Here is a 26390-nt window from a genome sequence, read left to right on the forward strand (position 1 = left end):
GATAAACACACAGCGATGCAAGGATGTGCAGTAGTAATCACCTCCAAACTGGGAGCATCCTTCAGCTTTGGGAAGATCTCACCCAGATCAAACTCATCCAGGAGACACAGGGAGCTGGACAGGAGCTCCTGCATAATGTGACGAAAAAATATGTTAGTTCCTGCTCCACAACAAGTGACAGTATTGTATTCAAAACAAAGTTACTGAGTCATTTTAATTCCGCTTGCTTATTTTTATGGACATATTAAAACAGTTTTTATTATTCAAACCAGTAAAAATGAAGCTGGTTTTAATTACTTATCACTTTCAAAAGAAAAATAGAATCCAATTACGGTTTTAACTGTTTACATTGCAATTTGTGTTATTATGGTTTAGTTAAACTATACGGCTATGGTTTTGAACACCATATTGCAAAAAAATCTGAAACTTCAGCTTTTAATGACTGGCTTTCAGGTTTATTTGTGTTTATGTGGTTAAAGACATTTTCCTGTGAGTTGCAGGTGATGCTATACCTGGTGTTGGCTGTCGGGGTGTGAGTGGTCAATGAGCTGGTTGTGGGAGGATGTGAGGATGAGCTGGACCGTGTGAAGACAGTCCTTAAGGGTAGTCCAACATCTGGAGGCATCGGGCTCTTCCTTTGAGAGAACAGGTTTCCACTCTGACTCAACTGTACCCAACAGCTCAGCCAGAGTCACCATCTCAGCTGAAGCACACTGCACGAGAACGTTAATTAATGAGAAATATAGCTAAACAATCTCACAGTCATCACTTTTCCTTTTTTTCCTTCGTGCAGCTGAATATGCTATGATTTGGTTCCTGAGGGGCATCGTGGACACTCACCTCCAGCTGCAGCAGCCTGAGCTGAGGACCATCATCCCCAGCTCCAGGGGGGGTCAGTACGAGGCTGCTCAAGGGCTCCAGGCAGAGAAAGACCCTCCGGACCGCCTCGGGCAAGTCCTGCTTCACACCTGGGGGAGGACTTCCTGCAACCTTGACCTGCAGGTTATCAAGAATGACAATATCCATTATTCACTTATATTCCATAGATGAATAAATGAATAAATAAATAGATATATAAACAAGTATCACATAATCATCTGGTAATCAGACCTTCGGAAAATCTCAGATCTTGATTTTCATTGTTCGCTAACAGTTGTTAAAGAACAATATGGCACCAATACACGTCAATCTATTGATACAACTGTATGCATAAAGTTTCTACTTAAAAACGTTGAGACTGTTTTTATATATCTTTTCATATATATATATATATATATATATATATATATATATATATATATATATATATATATATATATATATATATATATATAACCAGTCTCAATATTTTTAAGTAGAAACTAGATACATAAATGAACTGCACGATGCCTTAACATAAAAATATGTTTTAAAAATCTTGTGATTTATTTATTGATCATATACATGTGACATATACATTTGAAAATATACATTTACATATACATTTGAAAATATACATTTTCAGATGTATATCTATTATATTTGATGCTTTATTTGTACGAATAATAATTTAAAGAATGATACTTGTATTGCGATGGCCTGGCGACCTGTCGGGGGTGTAAAACCTGATCCCCCTCCCCCCGTGACCCTGTACAGGACAAAGCAGCTGTAGAAAACGGATGGATGAACGGACTTGTACATACTAATTTTCTCAGCGTGGTGATGGATTCATGTGTCTGCTGAAACACTTCAGATGATCCGGCTGATTCCAGCTTGTTCTGTAGAACCTGAACACAAGTAGAAACACAGTGAAAGTCAGAGCTGGTAACAAATCACTCTATTCTGTTTGTTTTGTGTTTTTTTACTTGTCTTTTCAAGCCCAGAACCAACCAGGTTACACGTCTGCATAAATATGGCAATAATCTTTCATCCCACAGCCCCTTCACTTTGCTTTTATTAATAATGCAGTTTAGCTCCATCTCCTCAGCATCATTATAAAACTCTGTTTACAAAATCCTTATTAGATTTTCTCAAAAGGACAAAATGATAGGGTTGCCAACTGTTGCCCTGGAAACAGATGTGTTGGGTGGGTTAGTATCATAGCAAGTTATTTTCCTTCTTTCATCAAGATCCTGTCTCACCTCTCGCTCTCATCATATTTCCTTTTTCAAAAATCTGAATCAATCTTACACACCTACATTTTTTTTTTTTTCTAAAAAGGTCATACCTTTTTTTCTTTTCCGTCACCTTCCGTGACAGCGCTCTGTTGCTTCTCCAGAACCGTTCTTAATTGAATTAGATTCACTGACATCTGGGAATGAAGTTGACCCCACATCCCCTCCTCGTCAGCATCTTCATGTCCAGCCAGGCTAGTAACACACAACATAACTGAGTGTATGGCACACCGGCCTCACAGGATTAAGCATGTGAAACAGTTTGCTTTTCTCATTTACCTGACTGAGGCCTCAGAAAGCATCCTAGCCTCCTGGGATTCTTCCACCAAACTACTCGGACAAGTTGTGAGCTCCTGCTGAACGTTGAGATTCTGGACGGCATCCTGAACATTTGAGAGATTGAATGGGGAAAGGAACACAAGTTAGTCGTGGGAAAAATAAGGTACACCTTGTTAATTCAAAGGTTTTTACATAACAGGACAAATAAATATGCAGAGCTGTCAAGTAACAAAGTACAAATACTTCGTTACCTTACTTAAGTAGAAATTTTGGTTATCTATACTTCACTGGAGTAATTATTTTTCAGACGACTTTTTACTTTTACTCCTTACATTTTCACGCAATTATCTGTACTTTTTACTCCTTACATTTTAAAAACAGCCTCGTTACTCTATTTCATTTCGGCCTTTAAAAAAAACTATCCAGTTAAATTGCTCCATCCGGATAGAGTGAATTTGGTTGTGGTTGTTTCAGATGTTCTTGTCCAGTTTTGTTCTTACATCCGTTCCCTCAGATTACTGCAACTAAACTTGGATGTACATTCCAATAAAGGTTAGGATAAATGATAACATGCCTCTGAAGTTTGACTTTTTGCACCATTACAATACTTATAGGCAACTAGTCATATCTTCTGCTCTCTGAAACACATGTTAATGCTCAATAGTACACATATATGGCTCTTTAATATATTTGCATTATACTAAGATGCATTCATTTTCAATGGCTTTTGTCCTTAATGGCTTTTTTCCCCCTTACTTTTACTTTTATACTTTAAGTAGTTTTGAAACCAGTACTTTTATACTTTTACTTGAATAAAAAACTTGAGTTGATACTTCAACTTCTACAGGAGTATTTTTAAACTCTAGTATCTATACTTCTACCTGAGTAATGAATGTGAATACTTTTGACACCTCTGTAAATATGCAACCTGGTCCTTACCAGCTGTTAAAATGAAATAAATACAAGTTAAGATAAAACACATGGCATATTACATAATTACATTAGTTATTTAACATAACTAAGCCATAATGCAGGAGCGGTGTGGTAAACTAAGTACTTCCCATGATTGAGTAGCCTGCTGAAGTCATCATCTTCTGTTTAACATAGTTAATCATTGTTGTGGAGCCATCTGGGCCTCTCTTCTTTACAATGCAGCTTGTGAACCATTTGCATCTTCATCTACATTGAGCTTGGAGTATTTGTTTATGCATCATTCTGCAGTGTTTCACTCAGGTCGAGGTCTGACCTTTGACCGGACCAGTGTAGCAGGTGTGTTTGCATTAGCGGGGGTTCTGGTTAAACCCGCCAGACAGGAACCTCTACCAGGGCCGACCCTGTCCTCAGCCCTTTCAGCCAGCATACATGTATATCCATTATACTGTAGCGCCACACAAGGACCAGTGATCAAACAAATAACACAGTTGATCGTGCGATGGCAGTAACGCGCATTTTTGCTGTTCACAAACGACAAACAGCATAAAAGGAGACAAAAAAGAAGAATGCTGACTATAATATGCTGAGGCCTGTACAGTCGGAGATGTAATCCTTGGGTTTATTCTGAGCATTGTACAATCTGATGCTGAGCTGAATCTGCTGGGACATCAACTTCTGGGGGGACCGGAAATCATCCTATTTGTTTTTCATTTCCCGCTGATATTTTTTAATAAATGATGGACATACAATATTATTTGCACACGGCATCAACCATTCTCAGATTGAACAACTACTTCTCTAAGATCATTGCTGATGTCATCCCTCCTTGGCATTGGGTTATCACACAACTGAATGGTTCAGCCAAGCTAACTGGCAAAACTTCAGCTCACATTTGCTGATAATAGATCAATCAAGTGTATTTGATTAACATCATCTGGATGTTATTTGGCCACTTGACTCCGTAAAAGCAGTAAGAGTGGACTTTCACAAACCGTGGCTGCATTTTGGTTTATTTTTAAGTAAAGAGTGACGGTATGGTATGTCATGTTGCAAAATGTAGTAAAGATCAAGTTTTAACATTTGATCTAAAGTAAAGTCTGATATCACTTTTTTGAAATTATAAGTAAAGTTGGATAATGTTAAATCAAGTCTAATGTCATTCTCAGACACTCACCGGGACTAGATCTGAAGGTCCATCGGCCTCTTCTCTGAGCTCATCTGGTGTCCTGGTGGCACTGAAAGGGGTTATAGGTCTTGAAGGAACCAGTCTCGTGTCACCCACTGCAGACAGCACTTGAGAGGACTTCCTCTTCCTCTGGGAGTTGATGTCAAACATCTCCTGTTCCTGCGACTCATGCAGGCCAGGATCAGCACCTTTAAACTGCTCTCCAGTTCTGGGGACGGCTCCCGGACTTAGAGAATCACCCGGCACAATTTCAGGACTAAAAGCTCTCGGTTCTGTTAATCCAGTTTCAATACTGTGAGATCCAGGGTTGGAATCAAAACCAGCCTTCGCAGATAAAAGACTGGTCTCAGCACAACCCATCTGCACCTCTGAATTAAGTTGATCAGTCCAACTGTCCAGCTCCTGAAAGACAAATTAAAAGCTTAACAGACAAAAGATAAAGATCAATACATTTATTCATCAGCTCATTAGTGTGTATCATTGTGTTCGATTTGTAACAGCCAGTGTTTCTTTGACTGTTTCACCACCTAGAACTAAATATACCAACACTAAACCAACAATAAGCTGCACGTTACTGAATCCCCTCAATCCAAAACTACAAAACATTTACCTTAACTCCAGCACTGCCGTCACTGTGGTTGAGCGTCTCTTCCAGGTCCTAGCACATGATTAAAGAGGCAGATCCATGCACACACATAACTACATTTATATGCATAAATAAACATTGTCATTCCAGTTGTGCGCGTTCATGAAAGGGAAGCTTGCAGAGGAGCATTCAAAGCAGCTGCTCTTGACAGCACCAGAGCGGTTTTATCAGGAACACAACAAACCCATGGAGCCCAGCTTCATACTGCATTAGCATGCAAAGACCTGCTCTTGAATATCACCAGCAACAGAGGTCGCATTCAACCTGAAGATGATTTAATTAATCCAAATATAAGTGAAGGAGGAAAAGGGAAAGTGGAAATGTTGAGTTTCATTCCAAGTCACATCCAGTTGTGGTTTGTGCTCCTCACAAGGATTTGGCCAGTTTTTATTTTGGCCATCACTGTAACACTGAACGGCAGCAGCTTTTACGTTACGAGAGTTTGGAATGAAAGAAGAGAAGACAGAGGTGATAAGAGGCATGCTCCCCGGTGATGTGATCACATCTAGGATTTACCTCCGGGATACTGCTTGTTAGTGTGTCAGAGGAAGAAGAGTGACAACTCTCATCATCTTCATCCTCCTCTTCCTCTGAATTAGACATCTCACAAGCCCCCTGCTTTCAGTGATAAAGGTAAATAAATGATCAAAACTGCAATTTCAACGAAAAGGAAAAAATAAATGGTCTTCCTCATGACTTAAGGAGTAAAACCTCCAGTCTTCTAGTCGTTCCTTCAGCTCTTTTTTTAAATTTCATATGAAACCAGCAGTATGTGATTGCCTCTACCTTTCATTGGGCAATTTAAAAGTATTATATTACTAAATGATATGAATAAATAAAAAGCTTACATGCAGTCTTCATTGTTCAAACTCAGTATTGCATGTGTTTTTTCCACATCTTTCTAATAAATTATTTAATACAAATTTATTTATTTATGCATTAGTCACTAGTAAGCATGGTAGAAGAATTAAAACATTTAATCCAAAATGTTCCTTGAATTATCTTGAGCCTGCCTGTCAACACATTAGTTACATTTTTTTATGCTTGTGTTTTGTTGGTCAGGACTGTAAGAGGCAGGTTCAGATAATCCCAAGAAACACGGGAAATGAATTAGGAGACAGTCACAACACACACCTTCCTTGAATTATTTGATTTTACTGGAAATTATCAGTCACCATCTCAGAGCCCATCATTTGTGACAGAATTTTTCATTTGTGAAAAGTTAATCAAAAAAGTGATGTAGCTACTGCTGCAAGGTGCAGGTGGGGTGTTAGATGGTAACGTTTGATTGAAACATAATCTCAACAAGTGTTAAAATGTTTACCTGGAGATTAACTGCATGTTATAACTGAAACAAACATTACCTGGAGGAAGCGCGTGTGCATGGATGTGAACATGTGCGGAGTCTCTTCGGGAAAATCCGGGACGGAAATGAAGTCGAGGTTCTGTCTGGTTTCTTCTTCTTCACTGATCTGGTTCTACATCCGTCAGAGAGACAGATCAAGACAGACACGTGACAGCAGTTGATAAAAACCTACTAAAAACTGCATTTAGACATTGAAAAGGTCAGCACCACTGGCTACAATGAAATACATCAAGTGCATCTGATTGGTTTAAAGAAATGTTACATAAATCCACTAACTCTGATTTTAGTTTTTTTGTTCCTGAATGAAAAATGAAACACTCATTCTGGATTGAAAAGTCAATGTTAGCTTTTATAAGATAAATACATTATCAGAAAACACCTTTTTGTGCAACTCTCCTTCCATTCAGGACAAATGATTATTTCTGTATGTAAACTGGGATTCAGACTTCAAGTGGTACCTCCAACAGTGAGACTTGCTCTCGGGTGGGCTGCTCCAGCTCCTCCAGCTGCTGCAGGAGCTGCCTGGCTTTGATGAAGACAAGCAGGCCTCCGTCTGCTCCCTCCTCAAAGTGAAGCTCCTCTTTACACCCCTCTATGTCTTCTAACCCGCTCCGCATTGACAGCAGACTGGACAGGATCACCTTAAAAATGCAAAACGCTTCCTTCAGGACACGTTTGAGGCATGCATTCGTGCACTATTGTTTATATGGCACTGTCAAGTGTTTTACTATTAAAATCATTTGCCTCGGTTGAGTGATCCTGCAGACAAACTGAGCGCTTCCTCGGTGAAAGTAATACAACCTGCACCTGAACTTACCTGTCGGCTGTCAAGGTGCTCCTCCAGCGTCATGGTGGAAATGTCCATGGATGATAAAATCATCCTGATTTTTGTGATGTTCTTCTCCATCATCTTCACATCGGTTTCAATCACCTCCACTATCTAAGGAATGAAACAGCCAATAACTTCATCGAGAATGTGGAATGATGAGATGTATTACTATCCTCTCTTCTTGTTTTGGTATTATACACAAACAGTAAAAGTCTGACTAGAGCTAATATTTCAGTTAAAACTGAAAGCTTTCTTTGTTTTAGATTCCTTTGAAAAATGACTTTACAAATAGTTCATATAGCCACAGGGAAGTCACCCCCCTAAGCTGAGCCCTGACATTTGACCTGTGCATAAAGTAGTCAGAACACAAAGAAAAAAACAACAACAGAATTGTATACACTTTGGGGGTCCATGAACATGACAACCTAAACTCAGTGAAAGTCCTCTCTTTAAAATCCTTACCGCAGCAGCCTGCAGGAGCCGCTCCAGGGGCCCTGAGATGTTGCGTTGCATTTCCTGGACTTGTTGGTCACTCTCATCCAGCCTCATCTCCTGGGCACCGATGTCGCAGACAGCAGAGATCTCAGCCAGCGTGGACTTGTAGTCCTGCAGGGCGTGTCTGATCCTCCTAGAGTCCTCCAGAACCAACTGCAGGTCAGAAATGTGATTGAGAACAATCCTTAACATGAAATAGTTGTTTAGATTATGCATGGAGTGCAACAGGAAATACTTGCAAGTTATTGTATTAGAATGTAGGCGCTAATTTACATTTGCATATTAAATTAAAGAGAGTATGCAAAGAAAATACTATTCTGTGGTTTAGAACATACATTTAGGTGTCTAAAGTAACAAAAAAAAAACCTCTGAGAAAGGACAACTCAGTCACATAGTATGTGCAAGCTTGTGTTTGAAAATATGTGTGAGCCATTCAGATTGGTGGGATTCTGTGACATGACGCTCTGAGTAGGAATATGCACCCTGGCTGTCCGCTACTACCCAGAATCACAGCATGGATAATTCACTGAATGGGGTATGACAAAGCTGTAAAAAAGCAAAACATTTCAGAAGATGCCTACCCTGCAGAGGAAAGGGGTGGAGTCACATTAAGAGACACCGCCCTCTCCAAACAAAAATAGTTTTTTTTAAGAAAGGATGTAATATGTCTCAATTAAAGTAAAACTCATGATGTGAAAAATCTGCCATAATAAAGGACAGTAAAAACTAAGATGTATAAACAAATTACATTTCCTAACAGAGAGATATGTACTGTATCAGAAGCCACATACAGGACTGTCTCAGAAAATAAGAATTTGTGGATTCATTACAAATCAACTGAAATATTGCGAGCCTTTTATTATTTTAATATTGCTGATCATGGCTTACAGCTTAAGAAAACTCAAATATCCTAAAATTAGAATATTCCGGGAATCTTAATCTTAAACTGTGAACCATAATCAGCAATATTACAATAATAAAAGGCTTGCAATATTTCAGTTGATTTGTAATGAATCCAGAATGTATGACATTTTTTTTTTTTTGCATTACAGAAAATAAAGAACTTTATCACATTATTCTAATTTTCTGAGACAATCCTGTATGCATGTGTGAGCGTTCTCTCTTTGACTCAGAATTCCTGACCTGTAAAGACTTTGCATGATTGTGGAGGCTCCTGGCCGTGGTGAAGGAACCGGGACTGCTGAGCCAGGACCGGGCCTCCTCTAACCAGCAGGAGGCTCTGTGCAAAATGTCTTCAAGCTCCTGAAGGCATGCAGGGATCTAACACAAGAAAGATAGAGATAACGTTATGATCCGACGGCTCTTCATCATCATACTATCATCGCACAGAGATTTTTCACAAGTGTGCTTGACCTTGCTGAGGAAGGCGGTGCGTTGCTCGGCCAGCTGCGCTGCGTCTTGGTAGATCTGCTGCGGCTCCGTGAGCTGATCGATGAGGAGCTGAGCATCACTTGGCTGCTGCTCTGCCAGATCTTGAACTTCACTCTCCAAGAGCATCAAGCTGCTGTGCCACGAATCCAGCTCATCCCACACACGCTGGAGAACAAATGAACGGAAGCACGTAGGACTCGTCACAATAATGGAGGACTTTAATACACTTAAAGTGAACTTAATGCAATTTGTAGGAGCCAATATGGGTGTTTTTGGTTTCTTTTGGTTGGAAGTTAATTTTGGGTGTTATTTATATACCAAGCCACAAGGGGGCAGCAATAACCTTGTGGGTCACGTCACGCAATTAGGTGTTAAATAGACACAGGTGTGTGGGCTCAGCGTGTTTGGGAATAGCGTTTCTTACTTTTTGTTGTGACCCAATTAGCCACGGTGGTGAATGGAACGATAGATGAAACTTCTTTACACGCACCTGGTTTGTTTGGTGTTGCTTCGCCGATCTTCTCTTTCTCTCTCTTTATCGTTGTGGGATGTTGTTTTCTTTGCAGTTTATATAACATTTAATAAATGTGTGGTTTAACGTACGTGCGTGCGGGAAGAAACGTTATTCTCCTTGTGGTCCCAAACATACGGACCCCTCTGGTGACATTTGAAGAAAAAAAAAAAAAACTCGTGGCCAGTTATTAATGCGTGGCCACGCATTTTATTTTTTTCAAATGTCACATGTTATTTCTACACTCGCCATGACAATACTCTTGCTCTCTAAATAGACTATAATTACCGTTATTAATGATGAATAACCATCCTACCAAGGAAGTTGCATCCACGCAGTCCAGACAGTAGGTTATAATGCCATCCATGAGTAAAATAATGCGTGGCCACGCATTAATTATCTTATTAATGTTATTAATGCGTGGCCACGAGTTATTTTATTTTTTTCAAATGTCACCAGAGGGGCTCCGTACTAACACGCTGAGCCCACACACCTGTGTCTATTTAACACCTAATTGCGTGACGTGACCCATTACCAAGCTTATTGCTGCCCCCTTGTGGCTTGGTATATAAATAACACCCAAAATTAACTTCCAACCAAAAGAAACAAAAAACACCCATATTGGCTCCAACACAATTAAAAACCTTTTTAAAAAAGTGGCTTATATTGGTGAAAAGCAAAATAAGAAAGGTTAGGAGCTAGCAATGATATCATTTCTGATTCTTTTTACCCTCTTGAGGCGTGCATACACACCTTCAGGGCGTTTTGCGCTTCACTGACTGTTGGACTTCTCTGCTCCAGTAGAGCTTTCACTCTCTCCAGTCCAGAACCCAGCTCGCATACTCTACTATCCAGTTCCCCAACTGGACTATTTCTATCCAAGACCTGCTGAAAACACACAAATTGTTGTTTCCCAAAGCAGTTTTGGCAGGAAGTAGTTCAAGTGCCACCAAGTGAAATCAGCTGTTTCCTCTCACCTGTTCCTCTGCTTTCTGTAGAGACAGCTGAACTTCTTGCATCTGCTTTTCAATTTCTGCAGGGATCTCTGGATATCGTCTGTGCACGCTGTCCAAGATACACTTGAGCTTCATGTTCAGGGAGCACAAATCCTTTTTGAGCTCCTGTCAAAGCAGAAACATGAGACCAAAATGAAAAAAAGACTGGAAACACAGGAAAAACTGAGAATCAGGGTCAGAAGTGCAGTTCTACACTACTTTGAAAAGGATGTGTTGTCACCACAAAGTACCGGTAAATGTCCTTCATAAAAGAAAAATCTAAAATACCAATTTTCCTCTTAGCATAAAAGCCATAGAAAATAAAACTGACCTGACTTCTGCTTGGATTTGAAGACACGTCCAGAGCTGGTAGAAGAGTCACTAGGTGATTCTCCACCTGTTTTAATTCCTCTTGCACTTGCTGTCGCTCTCTCTCCTCTGCCTGGGCTGCAGCCACCACCATGGAGTTTCTCTCTTTCAAGCTGTGGGCAACAGTAGCCTCTCAGCATCTCCAACACCAATGAATAATCATTGAACGCATGAGTTTAAATGAAATCCCACCTCCTGACATTCTCCTGGATCTTCTCGAGCGTTTTACCCACAGGCCCGGGGCTGATGGAGTCATGGGAAGTGGATAAGCTCAGGGCATGCTCTAGCCGATGCTCCAGGGATGATATGGCGTGCTGCTCCTCCTCCAAACCCAGCTGGTGCCTCTCCGCCTGGGCAAGAACCTCCTGCGGCTCCTCTTCGGTGAAGTTCACAGTGGCGTCTGGAACATCGTCTTGAAGACTGGCCAGGAAGCTGCAACACTGCTCCATCTAAGGAAAAAGTCATTGATTCAACAATATTTTTTTTTCATTTTCCAGGTAACGATGCGTTACGTAAGGGATAATGCCCGACGAGGTGTACATTATCAGAAATATATGGACGACGCGGAGGCGTGAACCGTCCAACACGAAGGACAGTTTGCCTCCACCCAGTCCATATATTTATGTTAATGTACAGTGCCTTGCGAAAGTATTTGGCCCCCTTAAACTTTGTGACCTTTTGCCACATTTCAGGCTTCAAACATAAAGATATAAAACTGTAATTTTTTTGTGAAGAATCAACAACAAGTGGGACACAATCATGAAGTGGAACGAAATTTATTGGATATTTCAAACTTTTTAACAAATAAAAAACTGAAAAATTGGGCGTGAAAAATTATATTAATATTTTCTTTTCTCTCCTCTTCTGCATCCCAGTCATCAAAATTGTTAAATTCACCGAATAATTTAAAATAAATTACAAAATCACTCATGTTGCCGTCCTGCGGTAGCCAGTGTTCTGCCAATTTCTGCTGCTTTGCCAAAAAATGCTACCTAATGGTTTTCTACCTTTGTTGAGCTACAATGTCACTGTGTTTTACTCCCTAAACCACGTCCTTTCCCCCCAGGTGGTCCTTGTCGCTTGCCAGGCCGTTATTGTACATGTAAATAAGAATGTGTTCTTAATGACCTGCCTGGTTAAATAAAGGCGAATGACTGAATGAATATCAAATAAAGCGATAGAATATTTTTTTTTCCCTCTTTATCGTATAATGTTCACAAAGTGTAATGCAATCCATGTCATGGGTAGTGTATTTTGAAGGATCAAATACTCAACATCCCATATTATCAACGTTACATCGTGCAAGAAATGATGGGCGTGGCAACCAAACTTTGAAAATCCACTGTGCGCGTGCGCAGAACCACAAAGTAGCAGAACACTGGCTCTTCTTCTCTGAATCTCCGTTGCCGTGGTTACCACCTGGCAGTTGATCCAGCGCAATGATATTAAAGTTATCAGGCAATTTGACCGAACTTGTTTTTTAGGTGTAGGTTATCACTTTTAATGTTCACCTGCCAGCCAATCAGAATCGAGTATTCACACAGACCGTGGTATAAACTCATTTAAATATCAGAGATGTTGGTGTGAAATGTCGGGGGTTGCATTGAATATTGTTGATTTTTACATCAGATAATTGCATGAATTGGGTACAGTACATTTACTGAATACTGGTACGAAGTATGATTACTGCAACTGGTTCCTGTATGTAGTAGGCAGTATTTAAAATGGCTTAAGGGTGTTTGAGACCACACTTATATACTATACAGAGAATGCACTACACAGCATGTCCTGCGTTGGATCAGTCACCAGGGCTCTACCAGGGCCAGCACCCACATATGCTCACACTCAGGTCTGTGGTCTATTCACAGGCACCAATTACACTAACATACATGTTTCTGGGAGAAGAAAATGAGTTACCAAGAGAAAACCCAAGAAAATACAAGCATGAGAAGAATATGCAAACTCCCCACAAAAATGACCCCAACTGAGATCTAAAACAGGAACTTTGTAGCTGTTAGGCAACCGAGCTAACCACAAAGCCACCGCACCTCCCCAACTGCAATGGTAATTATAAGATTTGAGGTGTGTTACAGTGAAACTCACGCTCGTAGTGATGTCCTTCCATTCCTCTCCTCTTTGCTCGCTGCGTGCCATCAGGACCCCAGCACTCCGTCGTAACGACACCCAGCGCCTCCAGAGAGCGCCGAGCTCACCGTCCTTCCCAGACCCGCAGCCCTGCATGGGGCATCCGGCTCTAAGGTCTTCTATCTTCACAGCCAGGTTCCAAAGATCTTCTGTCAGAAGCTTCATAAAGAAATAAAGACTCTCACATTCCTGAGGTATTGATTTAAAAGAATCAGAACGATGAAGGCTGGCAGCTGAAGGATGCAATTATTAGTGGCCAAATAAAAGAGTGTTGAATCTTGAGCATCGTCCTGGCATGATAATGGAAAAACTGATTCATTCTAAGGGTGACGCCAATGTCTGAAAACTAAACATTTCAAAGGAATAACCAGCGGATCAAAACTAGCTCCTGAATCACTGAGAAACTTACTAAAAGTCAACTCTCTGGAAATAGTTTCTTTGTAATAAACAATGATTTGTGCAAATGTCACAGAAATCAAACATTAGAAGTTTTCACATTTATTTAAAGCAGAACTTGGCAACTCAAATAAAAGTAACCTTTTCTATTTGATGAAAATGTAGCATAAATCACACAAAAAAGCTGTTTCCTCATATTCCTTTCTCATAGTTGAATTTGTAAGAATCTACCATGACTGAAACAAGGCATCCCTTCTGATACTTTAACCGAAGTGTTAAACCACTAGGGGCAAAACATCTGTAAATCATCTGAATTCAGACGCGATTCATGTAGATCCAGACTACAAACTTTCTCAGTGTCGTCCAACAACTGCGTCCAGCTTACCTTAGCTCTGCTTTGCTGAGCCACACATTTGTCATACGACGAGACTTGTTCTGCAGCACACTCTGAAAGTTTCCCCTCCAACTCCGAAAGTCGCTGACGGATGTCTTCATGGCATTTCCGATGATTTTGCTGTCTTATTTCACACCTGGAAAAAAAGGAATCATCAACAGAAAACATGTAAATAACAATATCATTAAAATAAAAAGGTTGGAGGTACTGGGCATACACTGTGTGATATTTTAAATCGTTTGATTTAGCCCCATCTCACACTGCCCGACTACCTGTAGTTCGCAGAGGTCAAAAGTTCACAGCCCACGATTTATGGTCTCACACTGTACGACCCGATGCTCGGATGCGACCCGTCTGCTCACACTATACGATCATAATCCTCCCGTCGGACCTCTGTGTACTGGAACTCGAGGCCGGTTTTGGGGCAGGGGTGGGCTGTGCCCAAACGTGCGTCCTGCCCACCCAATCAAAGGTTATGGGGATCCTTTATTTTTTATAATTTATTTTTTTATATATATATAAAAAAAATCCCAAAATATCTGTACCGTTTCTGATTGGGTCGGCACTGCAATGAACGCATACCGCAAAAGTTGTGTCTCGGCAGAGGGACCCGAAGTCCCAGCAAAATTAACACTTCTTTGTGTTCAGAACAGGGCAGAGCGCACACTGTTAAATAGCAACATTTATAAGGCGTTATAAATAACAGGGGGGGCTGTGCCTGGGCCAGGACTCGTGTTTGCAGAGGCAGATTGTGACTGCTTTGCCCTGAAGGCTGATTTATGATTCCGCGTTACACCAACACAACGCAGAGCCTACGGTGTAGGGTACGCGGCGACGCGCACCGTACATGGGAAATGCAGCCTTTTTTTTGCTATTAAAACATGATTTGTAATGTGAATTTGCAACACTTAAACTACAAATAATAGTTTTTGACGTGACATCAGAGATTGTGCATGCTCTCTGCGAAAGGATGAGGCAAATCGGGTCGTAGCTGCTTCAACTGTGTGATTCCTTCACGAGGAGCGACCAGGATTTCAAACACGCTTGATTTTCTTGCGACCTCACGATTTGTGATTGGGAGCTCGTCGTGAGGTGTTAATCTCTCGTCGTTACCCCACGTATACTGCACGAGGCACGAGCAACGATTGGGTCGAAATCCATCCCGATTCAAAAAATAGTCGCACGACTGGAAAATCGTCTCAAAACGAGCCGATAATCGCACAGTGTATGCCGGCTTTAGGTAGAAATGACAAGTGCAAACCTCTGCAGACATTCCAGCCTGAGCTGCGCCTGGGCCTCCAGTACAGCTCTTCCTACCAGCAGCTGGCTGAGGATTCCAGTGTGGAGCAGCTCAGTCTTTGGGCGGGAGAGGCAGGGCTGCTGCGGCACCCGTTCCATCAGGTGGCAAATATGAGCTTGAAATCCATCTTCAAGGGCTTGTAATGCATGTTGGGTCTGTTTCTGTTCCTCGGTGCAATCCAGGAACCCTCCCGGAGCTGATAAGAAGGTGGCTTCTGCGTTATGAAGGAAGTTTATGGCTCCCTGAGCAGCCCACTGATAGTCTTTCAAGGATTCTCTAGCCTGAGACAGATCAACCTGTTGGATGAGCGTGACATGATGAAAACGTTTAGGGAAACCAACATCCACAACTATTAATGGTAATGTTAAAAAAAACAACAACTGGAATATCAACAATTTGCATTTACCATCAGCGAGTGGCAATCTTGCATGATTTCATGTCTTAGAGAACAGAGTTCCTTGTATGTTTTCAAGTCAACCTGTTGTTTCTTGGCCAGACCTTCTAACACTCGCATCCCAGATTCCACATTTCTCCAAATGACCCAGTATTGTTGTAGCGCAACATCTATGGCTTTCTCCTCTGGATTAACTGGTTTAGCGTCCTTCAGCTTTCCTCTCGTGTTTTGTAACGTCTCTATCGAGGCAGGAAGCTCAGAGTTAAACTGCATATCCAACAGAAGCTTGTCTTCAAGCTCTTTGATGTCATCTGAGACCGACTGCTCCCAGGATACCAGTGTTTCCACTGTGTGTTGAATCCTCTCCGTCTCTGAATTCAGCTCAGGTGTCTGTAACTCGGGAGCTATCACCTCCAGTTGATCCGCTGCTTCCTGACACTGTGTCTTGACCAAAGGGAGTTCGACTAGAAGAGTTTGGCACAGTCTAAACCTCTCGCCCACACTAGTGGCTCTGTTCTTGGCCTGCTGGATTTGTTCCTTGGCAATATCTTGAGATTCCTCCAGTTGTGCCCTCAGATGCAAATACTTGTCTTGCTCAAAGGCATTGATACTAAGGGCTTTGCACCTGTCTTGCATTTCTGCAATGGAGCACAGCATGAGGTCTCTCTTGGCCGCCTCCTGGCAATGCTGAAGCTCCTGTACCTGGCACTGATGCTCCATCAGCATGTGCTTCCAACGCGCAATCAAGGACAATGACTCTTGCGTCAAAGGGAACTTCTGTTGCGCCAAGTCAGCTGAGATTAGTTTCAAACTAGCCTGGATGGTAGATAACTCCTCGTTTGAAGAGGTCCAATCATTGAGGAGCTCTTCTAGCTCCCAGCTGGTGGCCTTCTCGTGAGCTAGAAGTCCGTCTAGCTCCGTCCGAAGGCCCGACAGCCTGTTGCAAAGGTAGCGGCTCTCTCCTGGACTCAGCTCTTTGGATATTTTCGTGCAGATCTCCGACAGTGTCTCCACCTGTTTTAACTGGTTCTCCATCTCCACTGTGGTTGACCTGCGCTCCTTCAGCTCCATCTCCAGTTTGCTGACGCTGGCAACTGAAACATGCTCAACATGGGTGCAGGGGTCTCTTTTAGCGTGCGTCTCTGCGAGCCAAGCATCCATGCTCGCGAGCTCACATAAAAGCTTCTCTCTCTCTGCAAGATTCTTCTTCATGTTGTCAAGAACATGGTCCAAGCTGTCAGCGATGGCTTCATACAGGTCTTCTACCGTCTCCAGAACGTCACTGTCTTCTTTTCCCATAACGGACGCTTCTGTCACTTTAATCTCTTCGACCTGAACCTGCATCTTGTTCCGCCGGGACAAAATATCCGTCTGAAACTTCCTCATTTCGACTATCTGCATGCGAGCCTCCTCGGGGAAAAGGGCTAACTTCTGTCCAGCAGAGATATGGTTTTCCGCCTGCTTGGCCCAAATGATCAGGTCTCGTAGGTCTTTGTTTATATTACTTGACGCGTTGCTACCGAAACTACACGTCGAGGAGTCGAGCTTCTTCTTAGCCAGGCTGAGCAGGGACCTCAGCCCCTGCAGGTTTTGTTTCACCTCTTCCTTCTCTTTCTCACCCAGAGAAAAATTGATGAGGGCAATTGACTGGGACTCTAGATGTAGATGAAGCTGGTTGTACAGTTTCAGGTCTGTGTTCAGACACAAAAACTCCAAGGTGCTGAGGTTGTCGGATTCAAATTCGAGAAGATCTTCTAGTTTGGATTTGAGCTGTCGAGCTTCGTTTAAAACGAGCGAGGACTGACAGGTGGAGTTTGAGGCGTGCCGCAGATCTCTTTTGATACTTCCCTCCAGGAGCCTCCATTCCTCCTGGACATGTCCAAGCTGAGCGAGGAGAGCACCTGAACTCTCAGCATCGCTCAAGTGGACTGACAAGTGGCTACTCAGGGCGAGCAAGTCCTCCGCCATGGCTTTCTTCTTCTCCATCGTCTGCAGCAGAGCATGGAGTTTCTCAGCTTGAAGGGCGCTGCTTCCCAAAGAGTTTCTAACAAACCATCAACAAAGAGACAAAGGATCACCACACGTCAAGAACATGAAAGCGCCATCATGCGCTCACGGTTTATTTATGAAAAAGCTTCAGAAGATTACTCACAAGCTCATATCTTTCTTCTCAGCAGCCAACACCTCGAGGAAGACTTTAGTGATGTTCATTATCTGGTGATACTGCTTGACCTGATCCAGCTGTGCAGCTTTGACCTGCACTGTAGCCGACGCATCCAGAAGTGCTGCGCTGCACTGGCCCGCAGCCCGTTTTAAAGCGTTCGGATCAGAAACCTTGCTCTTCATGACAGCGACTTGCTCCTGCACACAGCGCCTGTGTTCCTACGGTAAATAGATGAGACAGGGTTTAATATTATAGCGTTATCCCTTATTTTAACACAAACAATTCTGACAGTAAAACATAACGTTTATCCACACAGATGTGATTAACCCAGTTACTTTCAACTTAGAAGAAGAAAATGTTATTTTCTGAAAACTGTGTCCTAAAATGAAAAATATGAAAGTGATTAAATGAACAAACAAGCTTGCAAGTACAGTAATTCATGTAATTCCAGGGGCTTTGCTTGTCAGGCCTGCAGCTACCTGCAAAAGGTTGCTGCAGCTGCAATTTTAAAGCGAGTGTGAACATGAAAGAAAAGAAAATGTTATCTGAAACAGATTAAGTCCTTAAAATTGGCTTAAAGAAGTAAAGCTGAGTAAAGGTTCCCTACTCCGCCCACAAGTGCATGAAATTTTTTTTTATATGTCTCCTTCTAAAGTCGGATTCAAGGACTTCCGAGGAATTTTACTGTATAGAAGGACAAATTCAGTGCATATGACACCTATTATTTACCCCCAATTCTTCCAATTATTTAAACCATATACTTAAATGAGAATTTGTGAAAAGAAAAGCATTTTAAACGTTGAAAAATTGAGTTTTGAATAAGTTAATCTGTTCATCTGCTGTCTAGACCCACTTTGGTCCATTCTGGAGCCGATCACAGCCATCAGTGGGCAAAAGACGGAGTCATGATGCTGGTGTCATGTCTAAATGGATCCAAAGATGTTTGGACAGGAGTCCTCCGACATACTTTTTCTTCAGCAACATTGTGTTTGGAAACTAAAGAAACCATTTGAATCTGTTTTTAAAAAGAAAATATTTCTCTATCACTGTTTGACATTGGATTTCAGTTGCTGGCAGGCCCGGTTTATTTGTCATTTTTTGTTCATCCAGAATGTGGTTATCATCGCCTGACTGAAATAGTAAAAAGCCTTCTTTTGCTAAAAAATGTGTTTCAAAACCTAAATATTATAGTTTAGGCCGTGAGAAGGCAGCAGCATTTCTGAATCTGTATGGTTCACTTTGTTTTGTTTCACGTTTATTATGTTTTAACTTTTACAACATGTGCATACTGTATGTATAATGGAAAACTATTTAATACTTCTGAAGGCGCAGCACCTCTGTGATGTATGTTTTTAAGGTCAGTCTTGTTACTGAAGTGATCCCAGTTGATATCAGCAGTTGTGATCAGCTCACACCTTTTTTTAATCATTATTATTAACTGTTGGTCAATTTTTATTTGTCCACAGATTTTGTATTTCTGTAATTCCTTGCTTCCTATCATGGCCAGGAGATTTATTTATACTGGTAAAGTCTCATATATATATATATATATATATATATATATATATATATATATATATATATATATATATATATATATATATATATGAGACTTTACCAGTATACATAAAGAAAAAGCATCCCAACATTTTCACAAGAGTTGGTGAACATACTGTACCTCGGCCTCCTCCAGCTGTTTGACCATAGCTGCGACGCTGAGCTGCGCAGGTTGATATCGACATGCCAGAACTTGCTGGACAGTTCGCACTAAGTGGATGTCTGCTTCCCCTGGAGACGACTTCAGGTACCAGTTTAAGTCCGTGTGTGGTGTTCTCTTGAAGAAAAAAAGAAACAAAGTGTCATGGAAAAGTCTGTTGTTGCACCTGTGAGTCCTGAAGCTGAACGGATTATAACGAAAATGTCAAACGCTACAGAGAAAATAAGTTGTGCCTGGGTTATTTCAAGAGCCGTGAATCATAACGATGTCATGGAGACATGGCTGTAAAAACATAAACTCAACTTGAAATGAGTCTCTAAATGAGTTAACCAGCAACACTTTTTCCAAACTATCAGACATCTTTATTAAGTGCAGAAAGCACTTTGATCCTCCCAAAAAAGCTCAGCGAGTCAAAGTTACAGTCAAGATTAGCATATTTAAACAACCCAACGTCCTAGTTCTGCCAGCATCTGTATTCTGGGCATAATTAGGCCCACTAACGACCCAGCAGGAAATCGCTGCATCACATAGAACTTTCCTGTTGACCTCAGATGCATCATGGGAATAAACAAACATCAATAACAGTCACTCTTATCTCTTCAATGTGCCGTGAGATTTTTGGACTTCCTCTATTTTTGGAGACATGCATCACATGCAGTACATTGAATCACGACATCTTTCATTTCATACTTGGAACTACAGAAAAAAGATGTGTCACATACATTTTCTTACTTTCATTCCATCTGTAAATTCAGAATTTACCTTGTTATTTACATTTTATTCAGCACGGCAAGTAGATAAGAGTTTTTCATGACAACTACCTACAGTAATACTCACATTTATAATGTTGCTTCTTTCAACCGAGCTCTGGATCTCAGACAGCATATCCCGCATGGTGGACCTGCACTCGTAGGAGTCCGGGGATCCACCTGTCGCGTCTCCGGGAGCCAGGCCGGCTCGGAAAGCCACATCCGTCCTCTCCGGCTCCATGCTCCCCTGGATCTGAGGCTGCAAAGACAGAAGAGACGGGTGGCGTCACGTTTTAGCCTCTCCTCCCCATGTTTGTTTCACAGATAATAACAGAGCTTCCTGTTACTTTTCCCCTGCTCTGCAGGCGTAATCATCGGGCTGATTGTCACCCGGCAAGTCAGTACAGTTAATGCAAGAATGAGCCTGAGCGGGGGCGCGGTCTGCCCCAGGGGAGACGGATTCCTTCGGCTCATCTACAACATGATTCCTCCTGTATATCTTTAGAGAAAGAACAGATTTTTTTATAACTTTTGGTCAAACAGGACAGACACCAAAGGTTTACAGGAGCTGCCAGGTTACTAGATCACAGGAGGGGCGGTGCCACTTCAAACACCTGGGACGTAACTAAGGTGTGTCATCTGGCAGAGTGTACTGTAGGTGGGTTAGGATATACTGTAAATGCCAATTCGCTGTGGGGGAAAACTGATCTGAGAGAAAATCTCACACTCAAGGGCAAGGTTGTAAAGGTTGTATTTTTCCCGGAGGGGAGGTTGTGAAAACCTGAAGCACGACTTTCTCATTAGTGTCAAGTAAGACTTTCCCCATGAAGTCAGGCAATAACAAAATGTATCCAACTTAATAAAAAACAGTTCATATTAAGACTATTTAGAGATGTACTTTTGTTCCCGTTGTTAAAGATTTATCACTCAAATTGTTCCAATTCTTTGAGATAAAAATCGAAAAATCATAAGAGAGAATGTCTTTGTTTACTGGGCAACGTTATCAGACATGTGTTCAAGTCCATATCACATTTACTTCTATTTCTCAAATGTAATGATGATGGCCTAATGTAAGAAGTTTACATGCTTTAATGTTTTAAAATACATGATGTTTCTCTATATTGATGCAGCATCTCTTTACCTGAAAAGTTCAGTTTTTTTTTCTCCTGTATCTTTAAGGTCCCTCCTCCTAAAAGTTCACTCCGCTTTGATTGGTCAACTGATTAATCCAATATGCTGGACCGCATGGCAGCTGCCTAGTGTTTGAGTGGTTGGTGAAACTAGCCTCAAGACAAGAATTATGCAAACATATCCAGTGAAGTCATTAATCAAAGGAATAAAAGGACTAAGACCAATGTGAAAACTTCCTAACTTGTTGTTTGATAAAAGCAGGCTGATTTTTGTTAGGATTTTATGAAATTCTTAAAAGTATGAGGGTTTTTTCTATAAGATTGTACACTGATGGTTGCTCTCAGTGCAGAACCACCTCTTGTTTTTACGAGCAGACTGATTAGCTGAGTTCTTCTTCAGGTGAGGACGTTGAAGACGAACAGATGTTTAAGATTGATGGTTCCTCTCCTGTTTTTCTCTGGGTTTTGGTTGTCGTGGATCTTTGCTGGGTTGGCATGTCAGATTAGAGATAGACAGAACAGAACAGAAAATATATGGCTGAAAGTGTGACATGTTTAAGTTTCTTTCACTGCAGTTGGCCTCCCAGATAAGGTTCAACAGATAAGGTTCAACATCGGCTCCTGTAACGTACCAAACACCTCCCTTTTTCCGTATAAATATGACTAGATTGATGACCACAGTGTGCATTTCTCTCCTACCTATGTGGTTTGAGAAAAGTGAACCTCCGGCTGGAAAACACTGTGCATGAAATAATAAAAGCTTGTATTAACTTTGATTCTTTTCCCTGGTTTTCTTATGGTGCACCAGACAAACGAACACAAGGATCTTTCACTTCGCTGGATACAAACGGAGGGTTTACTGAAGTCAGGCATGTGGTAATTACAGAAGTCATAGCCTGTTGAGTTTGTAAGAGATTCCTGAAGTGTTACTTCAGGAATCTTGAACCTTGAAGAAACTCTACATGATGTAATTGTGTGAGAGGGTTCAGTGTTAGAAACGTGGGTGGGGGGTGTCTGTGTGGCATTTAAGTGTTAACGCCAAAGCAGCTGTGTGGAAACTTTCATGTTTATCTCTGTGTGAGCTTGTTATGGACTCCACTGCTAAAACTAATTTCTAAGAAAGTAAACAGGCCTTGTTTCAAGAATTTTGTAGACTATTTTGCTAGTTTTAATAGTTCTAGTTTTGACTGGATTTATGAATATTAGGCCTGTTTTCTAGAGGGGCTGTTTTTGCAGAGTGGTAACTTGTCCTGGGTGGAGCCCACTTCATGCCAACACATAGATTACGCCCTTCTGACCTCCTACAGGATAAATGGATGTTGCAAATTGATTGAACTGATGGATTTTATTCGTGGATTTTGCTTCTCAGGAACATTGAAGTATGTCAGCAAAGGTTGTCCTTACTGTTCACTGCAGCATTTTTTTTATTGCTGTTGAATAAAATAATTCATAACCAAACTGAATATGTAAACTGCATGTGTTGATTAACTGAATCTGTGTATGTGCCATGCTTAGAATCATAACTAAACTGAATATGTGAACTGCATATGCTGATTAACTGAATGTGTCTATGTGCTAAAGCTTACTGTGAGTTTACTCTGAATATTACCGTAACATGATGTGCCAGGCCAGATAAAAGGTTTCATCCTCCTGACGTTGAGAACACAATAAAGCCGAGTCTCTATCCCAGAGTGGGCAGAACTCAGCGGGGCGTTGACAGGACGGGCTGCCGGGTCCGTCTCGGCTGATTCCCCTCTGCACAGGCCTAACTGAATTCCTAGTCTTCTGTCCTCCTTTAACTTTTCCAGCACGATCAACGGATTCGGGGTGACCGAGGTTCGATCACAACATTGCATTAGCAAGATGTGTGATTCATCTTTGCACAAAGCACAAGAAAATACTGGTATGAACTTGTCCAAACATCATGACAAAAGCACATTTCTTTGCAGTGGTTGACCGAGGAAAAAACTAAAATAAATGACTACATGAAAATACTCTAAAATATGGATGGACTCTGGTGGCATTAAAAGGACAAATAGTGACAGGAATTCTTGTACATTTCTGGCAAAATCTAAAGTAAAAGTTAGCATTAAATTACATGTTCAAAATGTCAGAAAAGGGTTCTCTCTCTTGCTCTTGTTCTTCCCCTCCCACATAAATACACACCAACCTGAAGGGAAGAGGACGGAAGGGGCGCTGCTTTGTAAATGTCACCAAAGACCATGACTAAAAAAGTAAATCATAAATAAATCATAAATCAATAAAAAAAATCAATAAAAAACAAAGATAATAACTTCAGCTAAGGTGTGATAATTTTTTCAACAAGTTTGTCAAACTTGCTTTGACATGTTTCAGACGTTTCTGGTGGGTGACTGTTGATGACATCATTGTTTAATCCAGCTTGGGACTTCATCCACACCTGAGCCTGCCTGACTGCTATTAGCATTTTATTGTATCACAAAGTCCAACAGACTGATAAACTCTGTTTTCAGTCTGTTAATAGCATTTGTATGTTGAAAACAACATATAAATACATCCTACCTGTTCCAGTGTCAACACCACCCCCTCCAGAGCTCCAGGTTTCCTCCATGGACTCTTTTCATTCGGCAGTGAAGCACTCTCCTGTCTTGCTCCTGCTTTTACCGCCTCTTCACGCGCTGCGCCTCCGTTCAGTTCAGAGTCACTGGACCTCGGTGGTTCATTGTCAGTTGCAGATATTTGCTTTGCAGTTAAGGCATCTCCAGTTGGCACCAAATCTTCCATAGTGGAGACGGCTGAGCTCACCAGTTCCTCTCCAGCCTGACAGAAATCTGTCACCTCTTCCTGTCTGACAGCTGGAAACGTACCTTCGCCTGCCTGTTCTCCAGTAAGCTGCTGTTCAGCAGCTGTGCAACGTGATTTAGAGCAACACAGACGCTCAATGCTCTTTAATCCAGGATCTGTGTTTCCTCTGCATAATAACTCAGCACTTTCAGGCTCCGTTGCTTCTGGTTCTGTTTTTACTAACACCCAAGATTGTGGTTTGGTTTCAGCTGATTCAGGGCTGAATAACGCCGTCGACAGTTCTGATTTCCCCTCAGATAAGCTTGTGTTTGCGATATCTGGGATCTTGGTATGACAAAGACCAGCTCCTTGTGACAATCCAAAAACATCTGGACTGTTAACTCTGATGTTTCCAGTTTGCTGTATGTCCCATGCCCGCAGCTCCAACAGGACAGTACACACCTTACCTGAGCCTTGACTGACTACTGAGTCACGTTTATCTTGTCTTTGAGCATCAGTGAGTGTTTTGGATGACTCTGATAGTTGTGCTGAATCACAGTGTTTAAAATCTGCTTCGTCTGTTCCTGGACCGACTGATGCTGTGACGAGTCCCGGTGTTTTCTCGGGTAATTCAACGAGCCTAGCATCACAAAGCTCTGCTTCTTCAGAAGACCCGAGACTGCAGGTACCAGTGCTATCTCTTTGCTCTGTATCCATGTCCAACACACCTGTGAATGACACCTTTTCTTGTTCTTGACTATCTGCAACAGTCTTAAAACCCTCTGACTGCATTGTTAGATGATCAGATGCATCATCAGGGGTTGACATTGAGAAGTTATTTGGTTTTCCCGTAAAGTTGCCTGCAGTATTCGGGGAAGGGATATTTTCCTTTTCAAGTGAAACATGGGCTTGATGTTGTTTAGTGGCATCGACTTCCTCGTGTGATAAACTTGACTCAATAGAAGGGTGACTTCTATCGACGCCTTTGGTTTTGTTTTCCTTTTCCTTTTGTTCCCCATCTGAGTCTTCCTTGCTCTCTGCTGCAGGAGGAGTAGGAAGTGCTGAAGGACATATGTTGGTAGTGTCATCAGCTGATGATAAATGCTCCACTCCATCCTCTTTCCTCAAACCGCACCCTCTGCTTAGACTGCTATCGGCCTATGGAACAATAATCAATAATCACAGTCATAATATTATTTGGAACCTGACTGATGATGGCAGTACCATTCTGCAACTAGGCAGAAACTCACCAGGCTTTTACACAGAGCTTCAAGTGAAGGTAGACTCTCGCTAAGAGCACTTGAAGCCCTTTTCTCCAGAGTTGTTGCCACATCTGCTCCCAGACAGTTTTGAAGAAAGTCAAGTTCTGCAGGCACTTCCTGAACTGCTTGTTTAAGTTGCAAGCCTTCGTCCAAAGCTGCCTGTTGGAGCACAAAGACACACAGCCAAGAAAAGTCTTTTTTTTTATCATTCTCTTGGAATAAGTTTTGCATTTACTGAAAATCTGCAGTTAGTCTTTGCATCTTCGCGTATAAGATACAAAGACAGCTATATAGTTTGGCTCTACTGTTCGTGAAATGTTTAAGAACTCATGTGACGGTAAATAAGAAATATCAAGCTAAATTATTCATTCTCAGTTTAATTTTCAGCCAAAACCCCACAGAGAAGTATTATTGATTCGTATTGTAAGAGGGACAAACTGTGGCATTTTACAGCTCCACAAAAATCTCACACATGACATCCTGCTGGTAGAAATCATGGATTACTGGTCCAAGCCAGATTAAAGAAAAGATAATCATCCTGGTTTTCACACAAAGTGCAGACACAAAAGGGATTTTGAAGCTTTAGTTTGTTGACTGAGGCTGTACAGTTTTAGGAAACAGACAAAGCCACAAAGGGGTTAGATATATGTTAAATTGTTAGTTATACAGAAATTGTATATACGTATAATATACAATTTCTGATACATTTGAAATGTATTATATTTTATCATGCATAAGGCAAAATAACTACAATAACTTCAGTCAAATTGTAAATACAAATAATGTGCAAGTAAAAATATGGGTGAACACATGGGTGGGCTT

At 41.4% G+C, this 26390-nt stretch overlaps 1 protein-coding gene across 1 annotated transcript in view; it reads right to left on the reverse strand.

Annotated features, from left to right (window-relative positions):
• The window catches only part of LOC133418557 (nesprin-2), a 112933-nt gene that overhangs the window by 46621 nt on the left and 39922 nt on the right, over positions 1–26390 (reverse strand). The window contains exons 45-72 of the mRNA XM_061707307.1: positions 25557–25727; positions 24085–25464; positions 20502–20672; positions 19626–19781; positions 17936–18165; positions 15796–17827; positions 15351–15685; positions 14081–14225; positions 13258–13458; positions 11347–11603; positions 11117–11267; positions 10768–10911; positions 10544–10678; positions 9262–9444; positions 9031–9168; positions 7855–8040; positions 7381–7503; positions 7022–7204; positions 6562–6675; positions 5714–5815; positions 5162–5209; positions 4540–4953; positions 2433–2536; positions 2207–2348; positions 1683–1766; positions 841–996; positions 513–713; positions 42–128 (exon numbers count right to left, since the gene is read on the reverse strand). Of these exons, the coding sequence (XP_061563291.1) occupies positions 42–128; positions 513–713; positions 841–996; positions 1683–1766; positions 2207–2348; positions 2433–2536; positions 4540–4953; positions 5162–5209; positions 5714–5815; positions 6562–6675; positions 7022–7204; positions 7381–7503; positions 7855–8040; positions 9031–9168; positions 9262–9444; positions 10544–10678; positions 10768–10911; positions 11117–11267; positions 11347–11603; positions 13258–13458; positions 14081–14225; positions 15351–15685; positions 15796–17827; positions 17936–18165; positions 19626–19781; positions 20502–20672; positions 24085–25464; positions 25557–25727 (7773 nt within the window). The remainder of the gene's footprint in view (positions 1–41; positions 129–512; positions 714–840; positions 997–1682; positions 1767–2206; positions 2349–2432; positions 2537–4539; positions 4954–5161; positions 5210–5713; positions 5816–6561; positions 6676–7021; positions 7205–7380; positions 7504–7854; positions 8041–9030; positions 9169–9261; positions 9445–10543; positions 10679–10767; positions 10912–11116; positions 11268–11346; positions 11604–13257; positions 13459–14080; positions 14226–15350; positions 15686–15795; positions 17828–17935; positions 18166–19625; positions 19782–20501; positions 20673–24084; positions 25465–25556; positions 25728–26390) is intronic.

Source organism: Cololabis saira, chromosome 18, assembly GCF_033807715.1.
Source record: "Cololabis saira isolate AMF1-May2022 chromosome 18, fColSai1.1, whole genome shotgun sequence".
Classification (NCBI taxonomy): domain Eukaryota; kingdom Metazoa; phylum Chordata; class Actinopteri; order Beloniformes; family Belonidae; genus Cololabis; species Cololabis saira.